We start from the raw sequence: 26,643 nt of genomic DNA, 5'->3' as shown, positions 1-26,643 counted from the left end.
AAGAGGGAAGACTGACAATAGATTTTAAGGTTATTATAAAGCTACAGTTATCAAGACAGTGTGATATTGGTGTAAAGATAGACAAATATATCAATGAAAGAGGAAAAATCCAGAAATAGAACCACACATACATATACCTATCATATTATGTAGCCACTCCACTCCTAGGTATTTACCCAAGAGAAATAAAAGTGTCTGTCTATACAAAGACTCATGAGTATTTATAACAACTTTCTTCATAATAGACAACCCAAATTAGGAAACAATCATATGTCTATGAACAGGTAAATGGATAAACAAATTATGTAATATCCACACAATGGAATACTACGGAGCAGGACTGGGATTAGAAGGAAGCAAGTGAGGAACCTAGAGTGAAAAATGTAAGGAGGCGCTCACTCCCAGGGTCATGGAAATGCCAGCGCTGCCTTTGCAGGGTCCTGAGAGTGAGTGCCTCCTTGCATTTTGCACCCTAGGCTCCTCACTCCCATCTCTGTTACTCAGCGACAAAAAAGAATAATCTATTGATGCATGCTACAACACAGATAGATTTCAAAACAGTTACACTGAGTGAAAGAAGTTAGACAAAAAGAGTACATACTGTATGCTTCCATTTATATGTAACTCTAGAAAATGAAAACAAGTCAATCTATAGTGACAGAAAGCAGATCAGTGGTTTCCTGGGGAAGGGAGGAGTGGGCGGGAGGAATTACAAAGGGGCACAAAGAAAGTTTTGCTGGTGGTGGATATGGTCATTATCTTGATTAGAGTGATGATTTCACGGGTTTATACATATGTCAAAACAGACCAAATTGTGCAGTTTTAATGTGTGCAGTTTACTGTATGTCAATTACACATCAAATCATACTTTTTCAGAAAGTAACCTCTGAGGCAGAATAATATGTTGAGATTTTTATTTGTATGTCTTCACTCTCCTTTTCAAAGCAGGAAGCAAGGCCTTCATGTTACTTCACCCCATGGGAGGTTTATGTTTACCAGGCAGAAATAAGAAACTGCTTGACGACAAACGGCTTCCTGGAAAGCCCACCCTCGTTAAGAGACGGTAGGATGGAGTAGAGGTGGCAGGAAGAAAGGTGACTTCCCTAGGCTTGGAAGGGGACAGAGGTAGTCAAGTTAACAGCACTAACAGGACCAAGCCCCATTTCCAGAAGTGCCCTACGGAGGCAGCAAAACATCAAAGGGAAAATGGTTTCCTGTGAGCATAGTGCCCAAGCTTGGCACAGGAGCCCCAGAACTTCTGTCCTTAAGGCACGTCATGGACTTGGAGAATGAGGTTATCCACTGGCACTGTGACGAACTGAAGGCAAGAGGCCCTTCTGCCTGTATCATACCAAGAAAAGCTCCTGGATTCTTGTCTGACCCTAGGAAAGAGGATGGTCTGGGCCGAGGACCAGTGATACTTCCAGAAGCAGTGTGATTAAGCAAAACCATGTCCAGGCTGCTTTGGCAAGAAACGTGGCCATATACCCAACTAAAACACTTCTGTATTCCTGTCCACTACCTTTTCCAAGTCAGATTTGAATCAAGAGTTGGACGTGGGTATTTAGTATCATTTTGCTTAGTCTTGTCAAATGCACAATTTCTCCATCTGAGGTGATAGGTTTTGCAGATAATCATTATGCTTATATTTTAAGTGCAAATCTGGACTGTTCAGGAATGAAGCATCAAATTCTTAAATTCTAAACTCTCTGGAATGTGAAATGGAAGGGAGGAGTAAGGATGAGGACATAATAATATTGGTTGCCAATGAGGCCAAAATTACCAATGAGTGAGGTCAATGTACATTTCAAAAGTCATACACTGGGCGTGGCCCTCTCTTCTGCTCCATCTCATTATGCAGCGGAGGCCAAACCCTGACTGAAGGTCTGCTCTGGCCCCTCTCTCAGTGTTTATCCTACCTGTGGTTGGATGTGCTAAGTGTTTCAGTCTTCAGTACCAGTGACGTAATGGGCAAAGAGAGGTTCCTGGAGGCACTTAACCCACAATGCTACATGCCCCAGTCTGGTTTACCAGAGCACTTGTGTTGGCATTTGGGACACAAGCCAAGCTACTAATAAAGTAGAACTTTGCTTTCCCTTTGCAACTGTCCTCTATGTGTATATCTTCCTCAGGGACCTCCTGGGGATGGGGCCTGGCTGGCCAAGGCAGTCAATCCTGGTTTCTTTGGCTTTCATCCATGTCAGAGTGCCCCCATGTGCCGTCTTGATGCCTAAAATACAGCTGTTCATAATTCACAAAGTGCTGTCCCATTGCCTACCTTTTTTCATCTTTACAATAACCCTGTGTGGCAGGCAGGGCATGTACTCTTACTCACAAATTATATACGAGGAAACCAGTGGAAGTCCCACAGCTATTTAAATGGTAGGGGTTTGACTTAGCCCGCATTTCTGAGTCCTGATTCAAAGCTCATCCCAATATACCAGACTGCCCCTCCTCTGCTTGAACCAAAAGAGTGACCTGAGGCGGCTGTTTCTCCCAAGATTCCAGGCTGCTGACAGAACTGCCACAGGTTAGTAAGAGAGCTGCACTCTGGCACCTTCCCTCCTTTCTGAAACCAAAGCTTTTTTGATGAATCCAGTCCTGTCTCCAACCTCAGCCCAGCATGACAATTTACTTGTTTGCTTATTGCTTTCCAAATCCACGGACTTTTTAAATTCTTATTTTTATTAATTCATTCACTCAACGATTTTTTGAGCACTGCGAGGATACAGCAGTAAACAAAACAGACAAAGTGGCTTTTGTCACGAAGTTTATAATCTAGTGTGAGGAAAGAGATAATAAAGAAATAAATATATAATATAGGAGAAGATGGCAAATGCTGTGGAAAAAAATTAAATATGGGAAGGGAATAGGTGCACTTTTATGTAAAGCAATCAGGAAGGCCTTTCAGATAAAATGGCTTTGAGCAGAGGTCTGAGTGAAGGAAGATAGGAAGCCAAGTGACTGTCTGAGGGGAAGATGCTTCACATAAAGGGATAGTATCAATTCCAATAAATTTCTTGTTCCTCTGATTTCCAACATTTGTATTCTCTCTCTTGTAGCATTGGATACATACTGCTTTGTAATAGTTTTGTAATATAGCTATTTGTGTGTGTGAGTCCTATCTCCCTTACAGATGGCAAACCTTTTGAAAAAAAAGAGGGGGAGACTGTATCTCGTTCATTTTTATTTCTCAGTGCACATCTGGGGAGAGAATAGGTGCTCAAAAATATTTATTGAAAATAAATTTACTGAAAAAAGAAGGTAAATCTTAGAGATAGATATAGATTAGTTGTAACAATAAAGTTGATTAAAATATAGTCTCCCTCTAAATCTTATCCTCTAGTCTTTCCCACTTCAGCCAACTCCATTCTTCCAATCACTGAAGCCAAAAATCTTGAGGCTATCCTCGACTCCCGCAATATTTTATATCCAACCCATCGGCTGATAGAAAATCCTCTAAAAATATTCCAATATCCCACCAACTTCTCCCCACCTAGTCTGTTACCATTCTAGGCCAATTCACTGTCTTCTATCACCAGGACTAGAACAGTAATCTCCTAACTGGTCTCCCTTGGTCCACCTTGCTCCATGTATCTATTAAAATGTAAGTCAGATCATGTAACTCTTCCGCTCATAGACATCCAATAACTTCCCATCTCACTCATAATACAATTCCAAATCCTTACATGGTCTCCAGGGCCCCTCATAACATATTCCCGGGGGGTCTTGGACCTCATCTCCATCCCACTCTCCCCTCAGCCACACTGGCCTCCTTGCTGCTCCTCAAGCACACTAAGTATGCTTCTTTTTCAGGAATTTGCATTTACTTTAGTTTAAGTATTTAATTTAGTAATGTAACAATCTTCATAGGGTCAAGGAAAGAAAAGTGGAATACAGATGGTCCCCAACTTAATGATGGCTCGACTTCATGATGGTGCAAAAGCGATACGCATTCAGTAGAAACCACACTTCGAATTTTGGATTTTGATCTTTTCCTGGGCTAACTATATGTGGTATGGTACTTTCTCATCATGCTGGGCAGCAGCAGCGAGCCACAGCTCCCAGTCAGCCACAGGATCACAAGGGTAAACACTTACAACCATTCTGTACCCATACGACCATTCTGTTTTCCACTTTCAGTACACTGTTCAATAAGCTACCTGAGAAATTCAACACCTTATTATAAGATAGGCTTTGTGTAAGATGATTTTGTCCAACTGTAGGCTAACATAGTGTTCCGAGCACATTTAAGACAGGCTAGGCTCAGCTATGATGTTTGGTAGGTGCATTTTCAACTTACCATGGGTTTATTAGGACATAACTCCACTGTAAGTCAAGGAAGGTCTGTACTGTATTTCCCACTTTTTTTTCACACATTAAAGTATCTGAAATCTGATTGCATCTTACAAGCAAAGAGTGAGTCATAGTTTAACTGTTTTTTTCCTTAAAGTTACCTAAAGTCACGATACATCTTAGAGACAGCAGTTTCTTAAATTTGATGAAATAAATTTGATGCTTCATTTTGAAGCATTTAGCAAGTGTCAGGCAATGTGATAGGTATTTTCTTATTCATTATTTCATGGTTTCTACTAATCACCCATTCTCCAGAGTTTAAATGACTGCCCAAGGCCATTCATTGGGTAAATAATGACTCAGTTTAGAATCTGACTCTAAAGTCTGTGACCTCTCTAAGCTACACAACCTCTGAAAATCAGGAGATTTCAAATCCACTCCTGGCTCTAGCACTTATACCATGTGCCATCTGAGCAAACTCCACACTGTCTTTGGGTCTCAGTTTCCTCATGTGGAAAGCAAGAGAGCTGGATTTGACATTTTCAAAGACAGCGGTTCCCAAAAGCCAGTCCTTGGACCAATTGCTTTAGATTTTCTTGGGAAGGTTCTAGAATACACATTTATGAGCCCTCTCTTGGGAGAATTTTCTTTGATATATCTGAAGCTGAGCCCAGGAACCTGCATATTTTTAAAGTTTCCCAGGTGATTGTGCTATGCAGCCAGGCTTGGGAACCACTGCTCTCACGTCCCTTTAAGTCTAGACATGTGATGAATCTCTGGGGCCATGATGGACAGCCAGAGACATCCACACACACCGTCCCACAAGGCTTTCATTCCTGGCTATCATGCCTCTCTAGTCACTGGGCCATGAATGTAATGAGAACTTCTGCTTCTCGGAACATCTAAAGTAAACCAGAAATGGGGAAGGAGGGTCGCACAGGGTGAGTCATGATATTGTTGCAAATAACTTCCCCACCAAGGCACTGCTTATCCTGGGAACAGCAACCAAGACATTTTAACAGAGCTGCTGCAGCTGCAGCTGCCTTTATGAAACATTTCAGTTCAACTATATTTCCTGGGCTCAAGAATCCTTTCAATTTTGTGTTCTAACTAAACCCATACAGGAACTTTCCATAGTTAAGAGAGAGAGCAAGAGAGGAGAGAAAGACAGACATCTACCTAGAATACTCTGTTTGGTGTCAAAGGCTCTTTGCTCTCCTTGGCTGCCATTATGTTAGAGCGGCCATCCTCAAAGTGTCTTCCCAGGACCAGCAGCATCACCATTACCAGGGAAGTTGTTAGAAATGCAAACCCTCAGTCCCCACCCCAGACCTACTGAATCAGACTCTCTTGGGGTGGGGCCCAGCAAACAATGTTTTCACCAGCCCTCCAGGTGACTTTGATGCCCACTCAAGTTTGATAACTAGAGGAGCTGGAGGATGAGACGAGGCTTCAGTTCTCCACGTGACGAAAATGCTAAATGTGTGACAGCTCGCCTCCTGCTCATCCCCTCCAGTTCTTCCATTACACAAAAGGGTTTAAGCCAACTGTGTGTGGACAAAAGAGTGGCAACAACATTGATGAGGACTGGAGGAATCTCCCTGAGTCAAGATGGGTGGCTCTGAACATCTGCTTGGAGACCAATAAGGAAGTCTTGGAGAAGAGGAGTTCAGGAATGATAGGTGACATGTTATTCCTGCTAGGAGGCAATCAAGGGGTGAGAAATAAATCTGGCCTTTGAGAATCATTCAGTTCTTCAGCAAATGCTACAAATGCCATCTCCTGCAAATTTCTTGAGTCCAACTCTTTGTCTTCTCTACTCTTCCCATACAGGGCCCACCCTCCGCCACCTCCCATCTGGACCACTATGCCTTCAAGCTCTTCCTCTTGGTTCCTCCATCATCCCTTCTCCATACAGCAGCCCAAATGTGATTCCTAAAACATTGTTCTGACATGAACCTTCATGTTCATGAAGCTGTCCATTCTTCTTAGGACAATGTCAGGCCTCAGCTGACCTCTCCAGCCTCACCTTGGGCTATCCCCAGATCTTTGCAATCCATATCCCAGCACAGTGGTCTTACTTCAACTTCATAAATGCACAAAGTACCTTCCAGCCTCAGGGTCTCTCTGTATGTGATGCTCCCTTTACGGAAGTGTTCTTCCTCCCCTCTCCTTTACCTGCTGACTCTCACTCATCTTCCAGCTCTCGGACTAGCCCTCCCTCAGGGAATTCCTCTGAGCCCTTGGGTAAATTAGGAATCTCTGTTATATGCTTTTACAATGCATTGGTTTTCCTATATAGGCTTTTCCCACTTGTAATATAGATAATGTTTGTTTCATTTCAGTCTTTACAGTAAGCCTCATGAGGGCAGGAAATGTCTATCTTTCTCTCCGTTGTCTCCCCAGTTTCTAATCTGGCATTAACTGAGTGCTCAATAAACATCTGTTGGAAAAGTGAGAGAAGAAGAGTTTTCTGTTGTTCATTATTACAGGGCTCAAAACAAAGACCTGGGAAGTCAGTAAAGGGCAGCCCCTGTTAATGACGTTTAACCAGATACATGAGACTTTCTTGTAAGTCTGGGTTGTTACATAATTGATTGCGACCTATCTTTTTGTTCATGAATTTATTTAACAAATAAGTTCCTGCTACGTGTCAGGTACTACTCTCAGGACACAGTAGAGAACAAGACAGACAAAATGATTTATCTCATGGACCTTACATTCTGGTAGGGGAGACAGACAAAAGACAATAGATTTTCAATAATCAAATATGCAATCAAATTGTTTATTCAACAATAGCTACTACTAGCTATTACTATTTAAGGTAATGTGAGAAAACTATGGGAAACACTAAAACATGGTATGGGGACAAAAGTGACAGTGGGGGGTTCTTTTAGGTAACAACCTTCACCAGAGATGTTCCATTTCACCTGTGCTTGTTTACCTCCTTATTGAAATGGTAAGCAATTTTGAGAATAGTAATCATGTCAGATTCTTCCTTTCCCCCCTCAGCGACTACCAACACATAGCACGTATTAGATGCTCAACACACATTTAGCAAATAAGTAAACAAAAAGGTAGAGAGATGGGTAGATGGACGGATGAATGCAAGGATGCATGCATGGAGGCTGTGGACTTCACCATGTGTTGAACTCTTCAGGGCAGGTGTTGTAGATTCATTTCTCTGCTCAGAACCTCCAAAAGTGCCTGGCCATGGCAGATACTCGGCACATATTTGCTGAAGACATACCTTGCTCAACTGCACATCAGCAAGCAGTGCTCTCCCCAATAATGGTCAAGGTTTGTCAGCATGGGCACCATCTGGTTCCCAGTTCACGACCATCTCCAGAGGACAATGAGGAGTGGGGATGCTCTTTAAGAGCTTTGTGGGTATTTGCATGAAAGGAAGAGAAGTCCCGGCATGAATGTTAGTCAATGGACACTGGATAACTATCCAACAAGTTGTACTAAGGAGGGATCCCCAGCCTTTGGTGAGGAGAAGCACAGAGGAGAGAAAAAAGAGAAAACACAGGAAGCTCTGTGCCTTGATGAGGATCCCCAGCTCAATGCAAGAGGAAGGCCCTGGGCCACAAGTATTGCAAACCCCCTTCAGACAATGGGAGTGTGTCTGGAGGTCTAGAAGTGGGACCAAGAAATACAAGGGTAAAGATATGGAATTCAGAGATAAGAGCCAGCAAAGCAGCCATTATGCAAAGTTTCTTGGTGAATCAGTATTCCCAGGGGCCTCAGAGAAAGAGCACAGGAAATTAGACAAGCTGATCTTGGATGGCCTTTCTCATCCTAGTGGGTCTTTGGAACCAGGATAAGCCTTGGCCCAGGACAACCAACGTGGCACATCTCAGCAGTACCAGTGTGGTTTTTCTATTGAATATGCCTATTTTTGGTAAACTTCTTCTGTGGAAGGGATCCCAGCCAATAGCAAAGACTCAGAACTGCCAAATAGGCCCAAGTCCTAAATGTCAGGCCCCCTTGCTTTCCCCAAGCCCACTACATTGTTTATCGGATCCCACCAATCTGTCTTTGAATGCTGCATTATGAAATATAAAGAAGCATGGAAAGGCGGAGAACAGCAAAGGAAGCAAGAGACCCAGCAGCAAAGTATCTCCTGATTTTGCCTGCTGAGTTGTCTTGGTGGTTTCTTGACGATTCCGCTACCCACCAATCTCCTGGACAGAGAAGCCAATTCACTTTCCAGTTTCCCAGAGTGGAAAACTACCAGCACTGGCTGCTGCATGCCCAGCCCGGAGCTCAATCTGTCCCAAGCTCTGGTAGGGCCTGGCAGGGAGGCTAAGAGAAGCAGCTGCCACCAGGCCCCAGCTTCCCAAGAATTATTTTCATATTATGCTGCCAAGGTTGAGAGCCTGAAGGGCTGCTTGTTCCATGATGTTTACCATCTCACTGCTCGCTCCAGACCACAGGCTTACTCGTCAATGAATGTCCTATATGCAGCTTCCAGGAAAACACACACCTGGCACACGTGAGGCCTGAGGCACAGAGAGCTGACACCTGGGACTCTCTGGGCACAAGGAAGACAAGACTGACCAGGATGGGGATTATTGGGGTCAACCAGGGGACCCAAGATGGTCTATGGTCTAAAAGAACATCTGCAATCAAAAAACTTCAGAGCCAGGAAGGGACTTTAGGAAACCAACCCCTCCAATGGCTCCATGTTAAATATCAGAACCTCTGAGGCTCAGAAAGGTGAAGCGACTTACTCAAGGATGCACAGCTGACTAGTGTAACCAGGACTGGAATTCTGGTCTCCTGATCTTTGGTTCCTCTTTCTTTGACCCCAGGCTACCATAATCTAGCTCTTCCAGTTCCAGAAATGACAAGGTGGTCCAATTAAAGAAGCTGTCACATGGGCCCTTGCTCCCTACAAGCCCCACATTGCAGGCTAATTCAGAATGATTCGCTGTTTGGGTGAATGTCCACATGACGGGGCCCTGCTAGGGGCCAGGAAGATTGTTTGGATTCCTCTAGGTACAATGAGGCCATTTTACCAAGATCTCTTTTGCCCAAATTGAAATTCTCCTTAGAAGTAGCCTTTTAGAATTGTAGTTTTCCTAGAAGCCCAAAGTACTTTCCAGAAAGAATTATTGCAGAGTTCCAGAAGAGGGGTCCTCAAACTGTGTTGGATTTCAGGGTACTGAGGTGAGGGTCAGACAAGATACATTCTTTTTCCCGGTTAACCAAGTCAGTGAAGGCCTCATAGACAGTATGTCCTTTCCTCCAACAGGGAGGTAAGTTGAAGAGACAGCTGGTAGCCATGAAGGTCAGGAGTTGAGAAGAAAAGTGGGGCATGGTTTAGGATCATAATAAATCTATGCTTAAAACTTGATTCTCCCACTTCGAAATTATGAGACCCCAAGACAAGTTACTAAACCTCTCTGAACCTCAATTTCCTCATCTTCAATAGTCCTGCCAAGCAGGGTTGTTGTAGAGACTTAATATAATGTATACAAAGAACTTTGCGCTCTTCATGGAATGTAATAGGCCTCGATAAATGACGTCTAGGAGGAAGAGAGGGCATTCTTTGTTTTCAACATTACATTCACTCTTTCGCAAGCAGCTCAGAGGTTTGACAGCCTTGGGAAGGCTACTTAAGTTTACCCCCTCTCAGTTTAACCGTAATAATGGTGCTTGTTTACAGGAATGCTGTAAGGAAAGATGAGTCAATATATGTCAAGTATTTAGAGCAGCAATGTTTAATAAAGGTTAGGCTTTTAAAAATTGTTTTTACTCTGACTCAGTCTAAAAAAAAAAGATTGAAGTTGGCTTCCAAAGTTATATAAGATACAAAAATAAATAAATACTTGAAGAAATAATGGGTTAAGGGGAAAGAAAATAGGGACAATCCAATAAGCTAGAGCTAAGGTTGATATCCAAAACACATTACATTTGGTTCTATACCCTTTGTGAGTGACGGGCCTCAAATTTGGCTCTGAGCCAATTCAAAAGGTAAAACATAATCAGTTAACAGGAATCACAATGGCAAAGGGTAAAGTTAACTTTTTATTCCTATTTCCAGGTGGGATGGAGTAGCTTGCAGTAATCGGTGTTCCACCTGAGGATAACTAGAAGAGCTAGATAAAATTCATAAATTTTCTATTTGAAGGCATCTGACCGCTGCTGAGGAAGCGAGAACAGGGGAGCTAAAGCTTCAGAGAAGGGTGAATCTGAGAGATAAGATAACTTCTGCAGCCACTTTTAACCATTTGTCAGTGTGAGGCAGAGGCAAGAGGCTGACTTGGGGCTTTGCACTGTGGAGGGTCAGCACAGGACAAAGTCCCAGAGCTTTTGAAGGAGACCTGGGATCCCTCTAGCAGGCAGCATTTTTCTTGCTCAGTACACTTACCAAATATCGGGGCTGTATAAAAGGGGGATGTGTAAACCTAAGGAGAAATCCGAGCTGAGTCTTTGAGAGTCTGTTAAGACAAAGATTAAAGTTCAGGACCCAACAGGGAGAGAGGCTCCAGAGAACACACAGGAGTTTTTGAAAAGCACTGAATGACCAAGATTTCAAGCTTATACTCCACCAACTACCCTGAGTGTGGATATTCTACTCCAGCAACTAAAGGCAGATCCGCCTGTGATAACTGTTGGCCAGTCTGGGACTTTGTCCTGTGCTGACCCTCCACAGTGCAAAGCCCCAAGTCAGCCTCTTGCCTCTGCCTCACACTGACAAATGGTTAAAAGTGGCTGCAGAAGTTATCTTATCTCTCAGATTCACCCTTCTCTGAAGCTTTAGCTCCTCTGTTCTTGCTTCCTCAGCAGCAGTCAGATGCCTTCAAATAGAAGATTTATGAATTTTATCTAGCTCTTCTTTGGGTTCACATTCTCTTAAGAAAGCCGAAGATCCAAACATATTTCTAAAGAGAAGACCTCCCTAGATTCACAGGGAAGTGAGCCAAGCTAGTTTCTGCCCACAGGCAGGGCATTTTATGACTATAAATAAGGGAAAACGTGCTTAAATTTACCCAAATACGTGTAAAGCTCTTACTCTTAGCATTTCAAGGGAAGAATTCAGATTCCATTTTCAGGTGCTGTGGCCCATATTCAAGCTATAAGTTCTAACAGCAAAGCGTACCTTCGGTGGATCTGCAATGCTGACTTCAGAAACACTTCATCCTCTCAAGAGAAATTAGAGATCAATTTTATTTAATCAAGAAACACAGCCAGTAACCAAAGATATATCATGTTGTTGTTTTTATTATAATAGTAAGAGTAGTGGTAGTACAGCTATCCATCACTATTGAGCAAGTTTTTCAATAAGAAAAGCCATAACAAAGTCCTAAATATTGGTCTAACTTAAGAAAGACAAACAAACAAATTGAAATTATAACTTCCCCAAGGAGGACTTGCCCCATCTTCACAGCCAGGGCTCCTGCTATGCCAGGACGAATCATTTCTTAAGTTAGCAACGCTTGTATGTAGAAGATACACTTCATCGCTAGATCTTCTATCTTGACAGTAGGTTATAGCACCCAAAGATTGAATCTGAATTCCTCCCTTGAAATGCCAAGAGTAAGAGCTTGACACATATTTGGGTAAAATTAAGCACATTTTCCTTTATTCATAGCTACTAAAATGCTCTGTCAATAAGCCAAAGCAGGGAGACCTTAGATGTTTATGAATAAGCACAGACACTGCTCTCCCTCTGCAGGAAGAATGCTCTCCCGGCTCTTGGACACCAGAAGGCTGGAGCTCCAGTACTGCACGTTGGTAGCTGCAGTTCAGGAGACTTCAGTCTGTCCTCCACCTTCTGGTTTACTCACTCTGTACTTAGCATCCCCAGTGTTTAAAGGGATGCTATGCTTACATGCTCCTTCGCAACTTCCTACCATCTTTGTGAGATCAAGTGTCATATGGTGTAATTTAGATCCTTTTTTGCAGAAAAATACAGAGATGCCTGGGAGCTCCTTGACCTCCACCCTTCCTGCCTTCTCCTTATTCCTCAAACACTTAGTGATTATGTGTATAAGCCAAGCACCGTGCTAGGTGTCAGCCATGAGTGCATAAGAGATCATCACTGCACCAAATAAGACAAAGATTCAAGTCATAAACATCTGTGAATCAGGAAAAAAAAAGTTGCATATTTTTTTAACAACTCTTCACCTCCTACTTAAGCCAAAAAAAAAAACCCTCACTGTTTTGAATGTCTTAACTTTTACTTTACTTTACTGTGTATGTCTCCAAACCACTGAAAAATTCTGGGAGGCCTATCTTGCCACATTCATGCTCTTCAGAGGCCCGCTGGCTAAGATCAAGAGCTAAGTCAACAATCATAGTATTCTCCCCTGAGAAAATACAGTGTTATGGATATGCTCAGCCTGGGCACAGGACCCTGTGTCCCTTGGAGTTAGGATGGCCAGAGTTCATGGTTGTTCAAAGCCCCATTACCCAAAGGTAACTTGAGTCTCTCTTGGAGACCACAAGGGACCATAATGGTCACTAGTGAACTCTTTTTCTCTTTCCTCTTCCATCATCTGCTTGATAGGAACTATTGTCTTATGGAGTTTGGGTTATTTTAATTTTCTTCTCTTCCAAAAGTAACAAATCACAACCTTTAATGTTTGCGTATAACTTTCCAAAGCCCATTGCCTTCCACTATCTCATTTTGTCTCCCCACAGTAACCCTATGAAGTACAGAGAGCGGAGCTGATTCTTCCCATTTTATAAGTGAGCAAAGAGAGGTACAGAGATTTACCTAAAGTCACAAAGCCAGATAGTGACAGGGCTGGAACTAGAATCTAGATCTCTTGATTTCCATTGCCCTACCATACATGATTCACCACCCCATGTTGTCATCATACTCCACTGTCAGCACACACTCTCCACACTGTCCATAGTATGACCTTAAGATCAAGAAGAATCACCAGTTTGGGAAACAATCTGGAAAGAGGGCTCAGGAGGCTTATTGCCTGTCTAAATCTTGGAAGGTCCTGGTCCCAGATTTGTTGAAATCTTATAGCAAAAGGAACCTGCATACTGGGAGGGAGGACATGGCATAGCATCTTGTTATCACTGGGTGAAGACAAAGCCTTTGATCAGAAAGCACTTGTCACATACTGAGGATCCCAAAACTATGTGGTTCCTATTTTTGCTGCAACCCTAACCACACCTTTGCCCTCAGGACCCCTCAATGATGACAGTCTCCACTCTCTTGTTTTCTATTTGTGCCTCTGTGCCTTTTCTGAAGCTCAAATGCTCTCCCTTCCTCTTTTCACCTAGCCTGGCAAATCCTTCATCTCTAGCTCACTCTCATACCTTCAGTATCTTGGCCAACAGAGACTTGACCTGATTGGGCAGCACATGAACATTCTGTGTGTTTATTAACACTCCAGGAGGCAATAGCACAGTGGTCAAGAATGTGCTGGCTGGAGATGGATCGCATCCCAGCACGGTCACTTGGCTAGGTCTGTAACCTTGAGTGAGTGACCTAATGATGACCTGGGCCTCAATTTCTCCTTTCTGAAACAGGAATAGTAATACTACCTACTTCACAAGATCATCATGAAGGTTAAGTTTGTTGATATCACTTAGAATGGTAGCAGGAATATACTAAGCATTCATTGACTATTCGTTGGTACACTTCTTTAAACTCTGCATTCTCTTTTCCCCTATTTGGCACAACCTAGGGTGCTTAAGGGGCAGATGAGTTTCTGTTGTCCCCAGAGGAAGATCCATTTCCTGGCAGGAAGGATAGCAGAGGCCACCCTCAGGCCAGACTCAACAAACACACAAGCAAGACAGAGCCAATTCGAGCATCATGTAGCATTGCTCACTTAAGAGAAATTCACACAGGGAGGTCTCTTCCCAGCTTTTTTATCTCCCTCCTCAGGCCCTGCTCAGGCCATATAAAACAGGTACACACACACATACACAGCACTAGCACCTCAGGCCTGGTTTCAGAAACCACATTCTCATTAACAGATGAGGCTCCATGAACCCTATCCGCACATCTCTGGGGACATGAGTGACGAAAATTCAGGGAAACGAAAACGATTTTCCACTTTGGAGATGTATGAAGATAAAGCAACGTGTATCAGCCTTGGTGGGAGACAAGGGGGTGTGGAGAAGGGGATAACTCTATGCAGAAGGGACTGGAGTGTCTCTAGTGCTTCAGTGTCTGTCATGGTGGGTTGGTCCCAAAAGGCTTGTAGCTCTAGCCTTGCCTGCTGAGCATACTAACAGGACCAAGTTTCCAAGTGTGAGTTCCACATCATCCTGATAGTCTTGCTCCCAGTCCTTGGCCTGAGGCTGTCCCTCAAACCCCAATTACCTCTTGCTCCCATAAATGTACATTGGAAGTCCCAGAAAGGAAACCATGAGGCTGCACAGCTATACATGATTAATATGGAAAGCTCATTTCCTCAAATGGCTCCCTGAAGGGGCAGGTGGTCTCCTGGCATGAACTTGAGGCTGGGAGACAGGAGCCATGGGTTCTTGCTTTACTATTAGCCAGATGTATGATCATGGACAAATCACTCATCTCCTTTGACGCCCAGTTCCTTTATCTGTAAAATGAGGAAGAGGGACTTAGATATCTCTAAGGTTCATTGCAACATGAATAGCCTACGATTCTGGTTGCCTAAATCCTAAGAACTCCCTGGAATGTAGAATTGATGCTGGAAGGGACAAAACCACCATGATGAACCCAAAACACATTTGGAGCCAGTTAGGAAAGAAGAGCTCCTGTCAGAATCCCAAACCCCTAATGTCTTTGTCCTTCTTTTCAAAGTGGGAACATTCTAGACACCAAAGGAGGACACCTCCATCCCAGGACTCTGAATTGCCAGGAAGCTGACTGCTTTCTATGAAGTGAAAATTCGAAATGGAAATGGGAAGTCCCAGCACTGTCCCGCCCTGGCTCTGTACAATGGATCCTAAATGTCTTGGTTGCCTGCTGGGGAGAAGAGGTGTTTCTCCCTTTTCCAAGCACAAGCAGTTGTCACAGGCCAAGTCAGGAGAATAAGGCAAACTGCCCCTGTGCTCTTCACACACAGCAGTTATCTAGTTGGCTGGGGGAGTCCTCAGGACTTCAGACTCCCAGGCTAGGTTTTCAGGATAGTCAGGTTACTTCTAAGCATCCTCCTACTTGGAAATCCATAAGGTTCTGGGTCCCCACTGGCCATTGAAACACTGGTGGTATGCCTTCTTGAGGAGCCTGACCCTGGTGGCTGATCAAACAACTACTATCGCCCGGAGCATTCTTGTACTTCATTGTGGAGTCTAAAGACTTCCCCTTCTCATGGAGGTACTCTCATCTCTACTATTAAGTCCAGTAGCCCCAGTCCAAGTTGAGAAAGAGGGGACACTTGACCCAAACCCTACAGGAGGATGGAAAAGCTGCCCCCTTTGGGTCCCTCACTCATCACCCTCCAGCAGGGAGCACCACTGTATTTCTCCCTCTCTCCCAGCCACTGCATATGCTATTTCTCCTGCCTGAAATGCTCCTTCTTGGACCCATCTCTAGAGAGAAAGATGCCCTAGATCATGGTGGCTTCTAGTACCACGAATCTTCTTCAGGTTAGGCTAAACCAGATTTCTGTACCCAACCTGCCACTAGGGCATTTCAGGGTTTAAATTTTTAAAATATTTATCAGCCATCTCCTATGTGCTTAGCCTCATAGGAACTTCTCCCGAAGTTCAGAGTTCAGATCCCTGAGCCTGGAAAGTGGCAGGGAGTTGGGGACAAATGGTCTTTCTTACAACAAACAGCCATACAAGTTCAGGGACCCCGCTCCCAAGCCCAAAGCCCACCAATATCCTACAATGTGGACAGTAAAGCTCCCACACCATAAAATCATAGTAAGTTTGTGACAGAAGGAGTCTCATAAATTATCTAATCCAACATCATCTTACTATAGGTTAAAGGATTAAGGAAGTACAAAAAGGAATAAACAACTTGCCAATGTCACACAGCTAATTTAAGACCAAGCCAGGATTATAACTAGGGGTTGTTCTTCAAAATAATTTTCTAAATGACTTAAACATTATTTTCCAAATGAATTGTAAATCATTCATCAGCATGTTCTAATAACGTCCAAATCATTTACTGATTTGTAGAAATGCTTTCCAGAAATTGTTGGGATGATTTTTTGATGCAGATGCTAATAGATAAATGATACTCCTGAGCCACAATTGTGACAGAGGTAACTACCTCAAACTTTTCTAGTGATTTCCTCCATCAAATTGACAGTCAGGAGGTCCCAACCTCTGGTGCACTATTGCAGCTGGAAGATGGCTAGTAGACCTGCATAGCCTCCACTGCAACCCCCTGTGACAATGCCACCTTCAACACTGCCATTACTGGAAATGCCACTAACACCACCTGCCCCACCTGCTTTGCTGCCACTGTCAAAGTCCCACTGCCATTGTGCCTTGACCTACTACCTATATCACACAAGCCTTACTCTGCAGCCTCCACGTGGTGACACCTGTAGGAGACTTATGATCTCAAATAGTAGAATTTCTCTAAACATCAACATTATTTACACTTTGTTGGCTTCTGCAGATTTTTCTGGATTGATATTTTTAAATATTCAGTATCTCTATTATCAATAAGTCATGCTAAGTCAGAAGGTTCATTGACCAATAGTCATGGTGAAATCTTCAAAGTGAGCTTAAATTAATGTTTGGTTTAGACTTTATATTATTAATTGAATTTAATGCTTAGCTCAGTTACTATTTGCCAAAGAATATTTATAGACAATAATCCACTAAAACATATTTCAATATTTTAACAATTGGCTGTATATAAGATTTGTTTATAATCCGGTTCTCCTGATTTAAGTCCAACATTCCATCTATTTGTACCACATGCCCAGCCCATGGGGAAAATATAACGGGCTTAGTAGTTAGTAGCAGAATTTACTCTGTTACTTTCAGTCTTTCAGTAGACGCCAATAAAGAACTTCTGAAAAGTTATCCTTAAATCAACATGCATTTATTATATACCTACTCTATGTTCATCAGTGTGCAAGCCATAAGACTCCATGAGCCCCAGCTTTGCTTCTAGACTCACTGATGACAACTCTCAACTGCTTCTCTCCAGCTTACCTTGGTAAAATAGAAGAAATGGTAAAGAAAAAGATTATTCCTTCAATATACTGCAAATATTCCGTGTTCCTATAAAGATCTTTGCAATTCACAACTTTTATTTCTTTTTCTCAGGCAGAAAGAGCCAATAGAATAGCTAGCACCAGGAATAGGGGAAATAATGCTTCAAAGATAACTGTTTTCTGTCTTCAAACAGCCTTTTATCTGCTCCAGGGCTACCGCAGTGTTCTCTAACACAGACGGCTGGCTCTTCTGGCTTAGTCCTTTAAATGTCCTCATGCCATACCAATCTCAATGAGTGTGCCTAGCACCAAAACATCCTACCATTCTGTGCACTCACAGAGACCCTTCCTTGGAGACCAAAGCAGGGAGAAGGACTCTGGGCTTGTTATATGTAGTAGAAGGCAACCAAACTCCAACCGAGAGAGATGAATACAGACCAGAATAAGGAAAGAACAGTGTCCAAGTTTAGATCAGAGGTGCACCAACTAAGCTTGTTACAAGAAAGTAATAAGTCACTGGATATATTAAACCAATAAATCTGAGATTTTAAGGTGTTTTGACTATATTTTCTGTTAAGGTATAAAGAATATCCTATGGAAATGGAATTTTGGGGAGGGGAAAAAGGTGAGCATTTTCACAAATGTACCTTCATGCTAATATGAATAGGGCTAAGTGAAAATGCTTTCAGGAATCCAAATACAAAATGGAGCCACTGGAACTCTCATACGCTACCATGGAATGGTCACTTAGGAAAATCGCTTTGGAAAACTGTTTGGTAGTATGTAGAAAAACAGCATATGTAACACAGAACCCAGCAATTCCACTTCTAGGTATGTATCCAAAAGAGTCGAGTATACACGTCTACCAAAAGACCTTTACAAGAAAGATTATAGGAGCTTTACTCAAAATGGGCCCAAATTGGAAAAGATCCAAATTCCTGTCCACAGTAGACTAGATAAACAAAATATTCAAACAAAGCAATATTACACAACAGTGAGAAAAAGTCACCAACTGCATGCAACAATATGGACGAATGAAAAGCCAGACACAAAAGTGTATTTATGCATGTTCGACTCCATTTATACAAAGTACAAAAACAGGCAAAACCAATCTATGTTGTTAGAAAGCGGAATAATCATTACCCTTGGGTGAGGGTGAAGAGAAGTGACTGGAAGGAAGCAAGAGAAGGGCTTATGAAGTGCTGGTAAAGTTCTGTTCCTTAATCTGGATACTGCTTAGATGGATGTGCTTAATTTGTAAAATTCATCAAATTGAGCACTTACGCTAGGTATACTTTCCTATATTTATATTTGTGGCAAAATGGAAAAATATGACTTTGATCATTCACCCTTCCCTGTCTTCAGACCTTTCCCATGTAATATTTTTGTACCCTCCCACTCTGACTTTGGGCTTGGCCACATGACTTGCTTTGGCCAATGAGATCTCGACAAACATAACTCAAGCATTGGCTTGAAAAATGCTGCATGTTTCTGCTTCTGCTCTTGCTCCTGTGAAATTTCAATTAAAACATATCCATGTTAGTCTGCTGGAGCAGAACATAGCCAAGTTACCCCAGTCATCAGAACCAAGGCCATCCTAGATGAGCCAATAACCAGCTGACTCCCATATATATGCATGAACCTAGAGGAGACCAGTAGAATAACCCAACCAAGCCCAGACTAAATCACCAACTTTGCATGGGTTGTTAAACAGTATCACTGTGGTAATGGACAAGTGATAAAATTGTATACTTCAATTCAAAGTTAAAATATACATGTAATAAAAAAAATTGGGGGGAACGAAAAGATTCCTCTTAACACATCTATTTTCGAGCACGGTCACACCCTGTAGGAAAGAGAGACTGCCTCAGATCCCACAAGACCAGGGTCACCAAAGCATAACATGACATCCAAGTAAAATATAGGCCTAAGCCAGCCAAAAACAACTGGAAAACCAACCTGCAGAAGTTCTCCAAAGTATCTAAAAATTCTCTCTTTCTGTTTCCCAGAAGATGCAGAAGCAAATTGTTGCTTCTTCCACCTTCTATTTTTTAAAAATTCCCTTTTACTCCACCCTCCTCCATATCAGAAGCCCCCTAACAATACTCAATATGTCGTATAGAGAGAATATATTAGTTTCTGTTCCTACCATGGCCATGTTTCACTGTGGAAGTTAAAAAAGACCCTTTGGACCCCTTCTCAGGGCCTCTCCCAAGATGAGCTTTGATGGCTTGAGCATTCAGTCTTCTAGCATGTGGCTGAACAATGGCTGTGTTACCTGGATTAACCTGAGCTTTTGCAGAACTCAAGATAGGCAGCAGCAGGAGCAGCACCAAGGGCATTCTGGGAATCAGGATCATCTCAGAAGATGGTGTTGGAACTGGAGTCTACAGCCCACCAAAAATGCAAGAAAACAAGAAAGAGAAGGAGAGGAAATGAGTGAGGCAGATACTATCAACATGAATGAACACAATTTGCACGATTATCTCTGTGTTCTGGCCCTGTTTATTTCTACACTTAGGACTTCAAATCATAGACTTTGAGGGTGGAATGGGACATTCAATAGTCACATAATGTAAGAATTTTCAAACTCTATTAGATCATACACTCATAGAATTAAAATTAGCAAAACTATAGGCAGGTAACAGTTTTACTAAGATAAATACTTACCCAAATTGTGAATAGTGATAAAGTAAAACTTACTCTTACGATGTTTTCATAATTGATTCCAATATTAAACCAAGAAAAACATTCAAAGACGTTAATGTGATGGCCTTTCAAATTTTCAATATTTATTTTGATTTATTAGTTCTGGAGTGATACCTATTTTTAAGTTTCCCCAGAATGATCCATGTGGTGAAGAGTTAAAGTTGAGACATCAGTATGAACTCTTGTTGAGCTTAATAGAGATACAGATGGTTACATATGGAAATATTTATAGATACGTGTTTATATATGGGTTAGTATGCATACAAACATCTCCTTGCTATATCAGCTGAGAGGGCCTAGAAGCAATGACACCCCACTACAATGAGCAAACCTAGCACCCAGATCTTGGTTTCTAATACCATTCTCCAATAAAAGGAACCAGGGTTCTTTGGAGATATGGCTGATTCCAGGACTAGGGCAGGAAATACACAAGATGAGCATGATGCATTTTTTAGTGCCAGAAACTGAGAAAGTATACACACACAAAAATGATTCGGGTATGTCAAAAGGAGACACGAGCCAACTGAAAGAGTTCCCAATGGCCACAGCTGGAACAATTTGAGTAAGAAAACAAATAAAGTAGTATTGGATTATAACTCAAAGTATAAAATAAATATCTACAAGTCCATGTTGACATAAATAAATGATTGAATAAACAAATGGGGGAGAATAGACAAATTTCCCATGCAAAAGAATTCTAAATAATTTACGTAGATATTGTCTGCTCTTAAAGCACAGGAGGGAGCATAACCAACTTCCCTCCACTCCTTAAGTATGAGCTGCACATAGTGACTTTCTTCCAAAGAGTAGGGTATGCAATTGGACAAAGAAAAAGAGTAATTTTTCAGAGGAGGAACTTGACAAACAGTACCTCAAACCAGGTGATCAAGGTTAACATCAACTTTGATAAGTCAATATTGATAGTATGTATCCTTGATATAATTTGATGAGAATGACACTTTCCCTCTGTGGTCTTCCTCTTCCAATCATGAGAAAAACATCAGACAGACCCCAACTGAGGGACATTCTACAAAATTCCTGATGAGTAATCCTCTAAACCGTCAAAGTCAGCAGAGACAAGGAAGTCTGAGAAACTGTCACCTAAGTGAGCCTAGGGAGAGATGATGACAAAGTGTAATATGACATCCTGGATGGGATCCTAGAACAGAAAAAGGACCTTAGGGGAAAACTGAGGAAACCTGAATAAAATATAGACACTAGTCAATAATAATGTATCAATATTGATTCATTAACTGTGACAAGTGTACTATACTAATGCAAGGTGCTCGGTTTCAGGGGAAACTGAGTGTGGGGTATACAGGAATTCTATCTACTATCTTTGCAATAATTATATAAATATAAAACTGTTTGAAAATAAAAAAATTATTAAAAAAAAAAAGAAAGTTTTTTCCAGGTAACACTAATAATCAACCAAACATTGGATCCACTATTAGAAATAATATGTAATACAAAATTATAAAGAGCGACAAATCCCTTTAAGCTGGGGTGATCGGAAAATGCTTCGTGGAGAAATCAGCATCTGATCAAATTCTTGAAGGATGGGTAAGATTTTAACGGGCAATAACGAGGATGGAGTAAATAATAGGATGACATAGCTAAGACACTTTTTTGAGGAAGCAGAAGCTGCCTAGGACGTTTTCTAGGCAGTAGAACTCTGACACACATGTACACCCGCCCCCACCAAGGTGGTAAAAAATATCAGATATTCAGATGGTTCTGTTTGAGAAAGAAGAAGCCAAAATTAATTAAATACAAAAGATTAAAGCAGCCCCCTTGTTGGGGGCAGGGGTGGGTGAGCCACAGACCAGAAAAGGGCGATGAGCATGGTTTCATGGCACTGATTTGGATGGGATGAAATACGTGTCTCAGTGTGCCTAGTCACTGCCAGCAGCAAGAACACAGTGTTTCCATAAATGAGTCCCCAAGCAAACATGCCCAGAAAAGGAAACACACAGGCAGATCTTGGAGACATTGGTCTTGGCTGTAGTCTAGAACCAGCCCATGATCATGATCCAGGGCTGTCCTTCCACAGAGACCTGAGCTCCTTGTGAGCAGCCATTCAGCCTTGTGAGCAGGGCTGGGGCTAACCAGCCTCTCCCAGTCGCCTTTGATAGATGAGTCCTACAATTCCCTCTCTCCTGTGGCACCTTCCTCATGGGCTGCTGGCCATAACTTTCTCCCTTCCATAACCTTCCCCAGTGGTTCCTTCTACCAGGACTATCTCCTACACCTTATCCCCTTCACGAAAACACACACTGAATTTGCCTCTCTTACGTTCTCCATAAGATTGTCATTAAAGTATCCAGTTAATCATTAGCTTCAAAATGGCTCATTCGTTCTCTCCAAAGTAATATTTTATATCTTGTACAAAGTAGGTGCTCAAAGATGGTTTGGAACCGAGCTAAGTAGAACTTACTGGGAGCTCAAAAAACGTTAACTGAATTTCCTTTTGGAAGCTGTTAACTTGGTTTCAGGCGGCGAATCTCCAAAACCAGTGATTATTTCTGCTTTATTTGCTTAACAAACACAGAAGAGCCGTTAACAAGCCTAGAAGTACTATAACTATACCGTGAATATCTGACACATGCCAAGGACTATCTCAAGTAATATTCGCAGTAACCCAATGAGGTTTGTTTTCACCAATATGGTGACTGAGGAGGAAGAGGTCAAAACTGATCTGGTTACGCAGCTGAGAGGTGCCAAAACTCATGTGTGAACCCAGGGTTTGTGTTACTCCAAAATCCACACAGGTTTTTTCATTGTTTGCTTTGTTTGTGTTTTCATCATACTACACTCTCCTTTGATCTGGCCTCTGCCTACCCCCCCCAGAGCTACACTCCTGTTCCATCTTTCTCCTTCAGCCACATTGGGGCTTCTTTCTTTTCTTTCTTCCATTTTCTTCTGCCTCAGGACGTCTGCCAAAAAGTTTCATGTTCTCTTTGTCTAGCTCAAATCTCCATTCAAGGGTCACTTCCTCAGTGAAATATTCTCTGACTCTCAAGATTGTTACGTGCACTAAAAGCGTCTTACAATTTTTCTACAAAGAAATGATCGTAGTTTCTAATTATATATTCATTGCTGTATCATCTAATTAGCGTCTACTCCCCCATAAGCTCCGTGTTTATTTTACTCGCCATTCCATTCTCAACACCTACCAGAGCGCAGCATAAATATTTGCAGAATGAATTAATGATTGCCTTGAGCCACATATTCAGTGATTGCATCTGGCCCACTCTAAATTCCATACCCTAAAAGGAAGTATCCCCAAAGCTTATTATAAGCAGACATCACTCTTTTCTGCCCCTTTGAATGAGTCCTTCCAAGGGTGCAATATTTAAGCAATGTAACGTGAACAGAACCCATAAACACACATGAAAGAATTTCAAGGAGGTAGAAAGAGTCCTTCTCTATCCACTTCTTTGGTTAATAGTACAAATTCCTTTGACAGTTTATTCAAGCATTAAAAATAAAGCTCAAAATGCAAATACCCCTGGTCATGGCATATTCTTTCATTCATGCTTTTAGCAACTATTTTCTAAGTGTTGATTAGGTACTATTCTAGGTGTTAAAAAAAGGCAGAGAAGGAGCTTATAATATACAAGCAAATAAGTAACTAAATAAGAAATCTAAAGAAGTACATGTGCCGTGAAGAAAATAAAATGGAGTAATGTGATAGACAATAAGCGAGCCTATTTTAGGCAAGGTGGTCAGAGAAGGCCTCTCTGAGTGTGGGATTGGCACAGAAATAAATAAACAGAACAATGAAGACGAAAGGTAACTCAGAAAAGACTCAAATATAAATGGGAACTTTATGATAAAAGGGGCATTTAAAATCAGTGAAACAGTTTATTTGTTCTCAAAAAGAAATAAAAGCATATCCATACCTCATACAAAAAATAAAGAGCCCAAAATGTAAAAATAAAACCATAAAAGTATTTCAAGAAAATATAGGAGAATTTGCTATGAGCTAAAGATAAGGGAGGCCCAAATAAATAAGACATAGAAAACAGAATTTATAAATGGGAAGAATGATAAAGTTTTCCATCAAAATTCAAAATGTCTTTGAGACAAAAGACATCACAAACTTAACAGACAAGAAACAGGATAAGATAAATATTTGAAATATTATGACAAAATAATTTCTGGTATAAATAATCTCTATAAATCATTATTTAAAACTCCTGCAAAAATGGGCCAAGTAAATTAAACGCACTTAACAGTGGAGACAATAAAATGCCAGTAACTTCTAAAAGTACTCAACCTCACTAGTGATCACAAAGACACACATTAAAGCCATCACTGAATACCAGTTTTATTCATCAGATTGGCAAAATTTTTGTGTGATAGTATGAAATTTGGCAATAATGTGGGGAAATGGATACCCCCATACTCTGCCACTGGGTATATAAATTAGAAGATAATTTAAATTTAAAATGCATATACCCTATAATCCATATAGTTCACTTATTATTATTTACCCCCGAGAAAGACACGTATCTGCACAATGAAGTATGCACAAAGTACTTTACAATGTTTTTTAAATTTTATTTCATGTGGTAAGAACACTTAACATAAGATCTACCACCTTAACAAATTTTTAAGTGTACAATACGTTCTTGTTGACTGTAGGTACAATGTTGTACCTCAGATCTCTAGAATTTACTCATCTTGCTTAACGGAAACTTTATGCCTGAAGATTAGTAACTTGCCATTTTCCCCTCCCCTCAGCCCCTGGCAACCACTATTCCACTCTTTCATTCTACGAATTTGATTATTTTAGATATCTAGTATAATGGAATCATACAGTATTTGTCCTTGTGTGACTGACTTGTTTCACTTATGTCCTCAAGGTTCATCAATCTTGTTGCATATTGCAGGATTTACTTCTTTTCAAAGGCTGAATAATGTTTCATTGTATGTATACACAAGGTTTTCTTTATTCATTCATCTGTTGATAGATATTTAGTTTGTTTGCACATCTTGGTCATTGTGAACAGCACTGCAACAAACAAGGAAGTGCTACTATCTCTTCAAGATCCTGATTTAATTATTTTGGAAAAATATCCAGAAGTGGGATTGCTGGATTATATGGTGGTTCTGTTTTTAATCTTTTGAGGAACCTCCATAGTTTTTCCATAGTGGCTGTAGCCAACTTATCTTCAACAAGGGTACCAAGAATACCCAATGGAGAAAGGATAGTCTCTTCAACAAATAATGTTGAGAATACTGGATGCCTACATGCAAAAGAATGAAATTGGATCCTTGTCTTACACTACACACAAAAATCAACTCAAAACAGATTAAAGACTTAAATGTAAGACCTAAAACTTTAAAACTCCTAGAAGAAAACACAGAAGAAAATCTTCATGACGTTGCTCTTCACGATGACTTCATAGCTATGACACCAAAAGCACAGATGACAACAACAAAAATAAACAAATGGGACCACATCAAACTAAAAATCTTCTGCACAACAAAGGAAGCCATCAACAGAATGAAAAGACAACCTATACAATGCGAGAAAATATTTGCAAGCCATATATCTGATGAGAGATTAACATCCAAAATCTATAAGGAACTCCTATAGCTCAACAGCAAAAAACTAATAAGTTGATTTAAAAATGGGCTAGGGACTTGAATAGACATTTCCCCAAAGAAGATAAACAAATGGCCAACAGGTATATGAAAAAATGCTCAAGATTACTAGTCAGCAGAGAAATGCAAATCAAAATCACAATAAGATATCACCTCACACCTGTCAGGATGGCGATCATGAAAAAAGCAAAAGACAACAAGTGTTGGCAAGGATGTGGAGATATTGGAAACATTGAACACAGTTGGTGCAATATTTTTTTTAAATACTAAAAACTTGGAGAAATTTCTATCAATAGGGGAATGCTATAAACTATGGCATATTCCTGCTGTGAAATACTATGCAGTGGTTAAAACATATGAGTTAGAACCACATGTAGTTACATGGTTAGATGTCTATGACATATTTTTAGTGAACAGGCAGGTCACAAGATTTATGTAAAGCCCACTGTTTGTTTTTAGGATAGATACTCAGACTCACAAACATTTATATGTACATAAAAGAGCTGGAGGGTTAAACACCACACTGATAACAAGCTTCGCTCCAATGCTCACATAGCATGAGAAGTGGGGATAGAGCAAGGAATGCTGGGAGATGAGTGTTGATGACAGTAGTTCCCTCAGAGATTGGAGTATCTGGCAGGGGAGATTGGGAATGGTGATCAAAAGGACACGCCAGCTTTACTAGTAATGCTTTGATTTTTGACAAGAAAAATATGTTCTTTGTTAACATCTTTTATATTGCTTTTTCTGATAAAAAACAATTCCTGGGGACAGTCTATCAGAATCTCGAGGGTGCTTTCCAACCAACCATGCATACCCCAGAGGTTGGAGACATGGGGGGGAATTTATATCTTGAGAACTGCTTGTGGGATTGAGAGAGATTATTGATTCGTACATCTTGCACATGAATAAAACTGAAGCAAAAAACAGTTGA

The 26,643-nt window shown here is 41.2% G+C and overlaps 1 protein-coding gene across 3 annotated transcripts in view; it reads right to left on the bottom strand.

Annotated features, from left to right (window-relative positions):
* Window positions 1–26,643, bottom strand: part of DDR2 (discoidin domain receptor tyrosine kinase 2) — a 158,987-nt gene that overhangs the window by 40,703 nt on the left and 91,641 nt on the right. For all 3 annotated transcript variants that reach the window (XM_046681098.1, XM_046681099.1, XM_046681097.1), the window contains one exon: window positions 19,663–19,771. In XM_046681098.1, coding sequence (XP_046537054.1) covers window positions 19,663–19,744 — 82 coding nt within the window. In that variant the 5' untranslated portion in view covers window positions 19,745–19,771. The remainder of the gene's footprint in view (window positions 1–19,662; window positions 19,772–26,643) is intronic.

This window comes from Equus quagga, chromosome 13, assembly GCF_021613505.1.
Source record: "Equus quagga isolate Etosha38 chromosome 13, UCLA_HA_Equagga_1.0, whole genome shotgun sequence".
Taxonomy (NCBI): domain Eukaryota; kingdom Metazoa; phylum Chordata; class Mammalia; order Perissodactyla; family Equidae; genus Equus; species Equus quagga.
The sequence above is the reverse complement of the archived record's forward strand: the minus strand, read 5'-3'. Positions and strand labels throughout refer to the sequence as shown.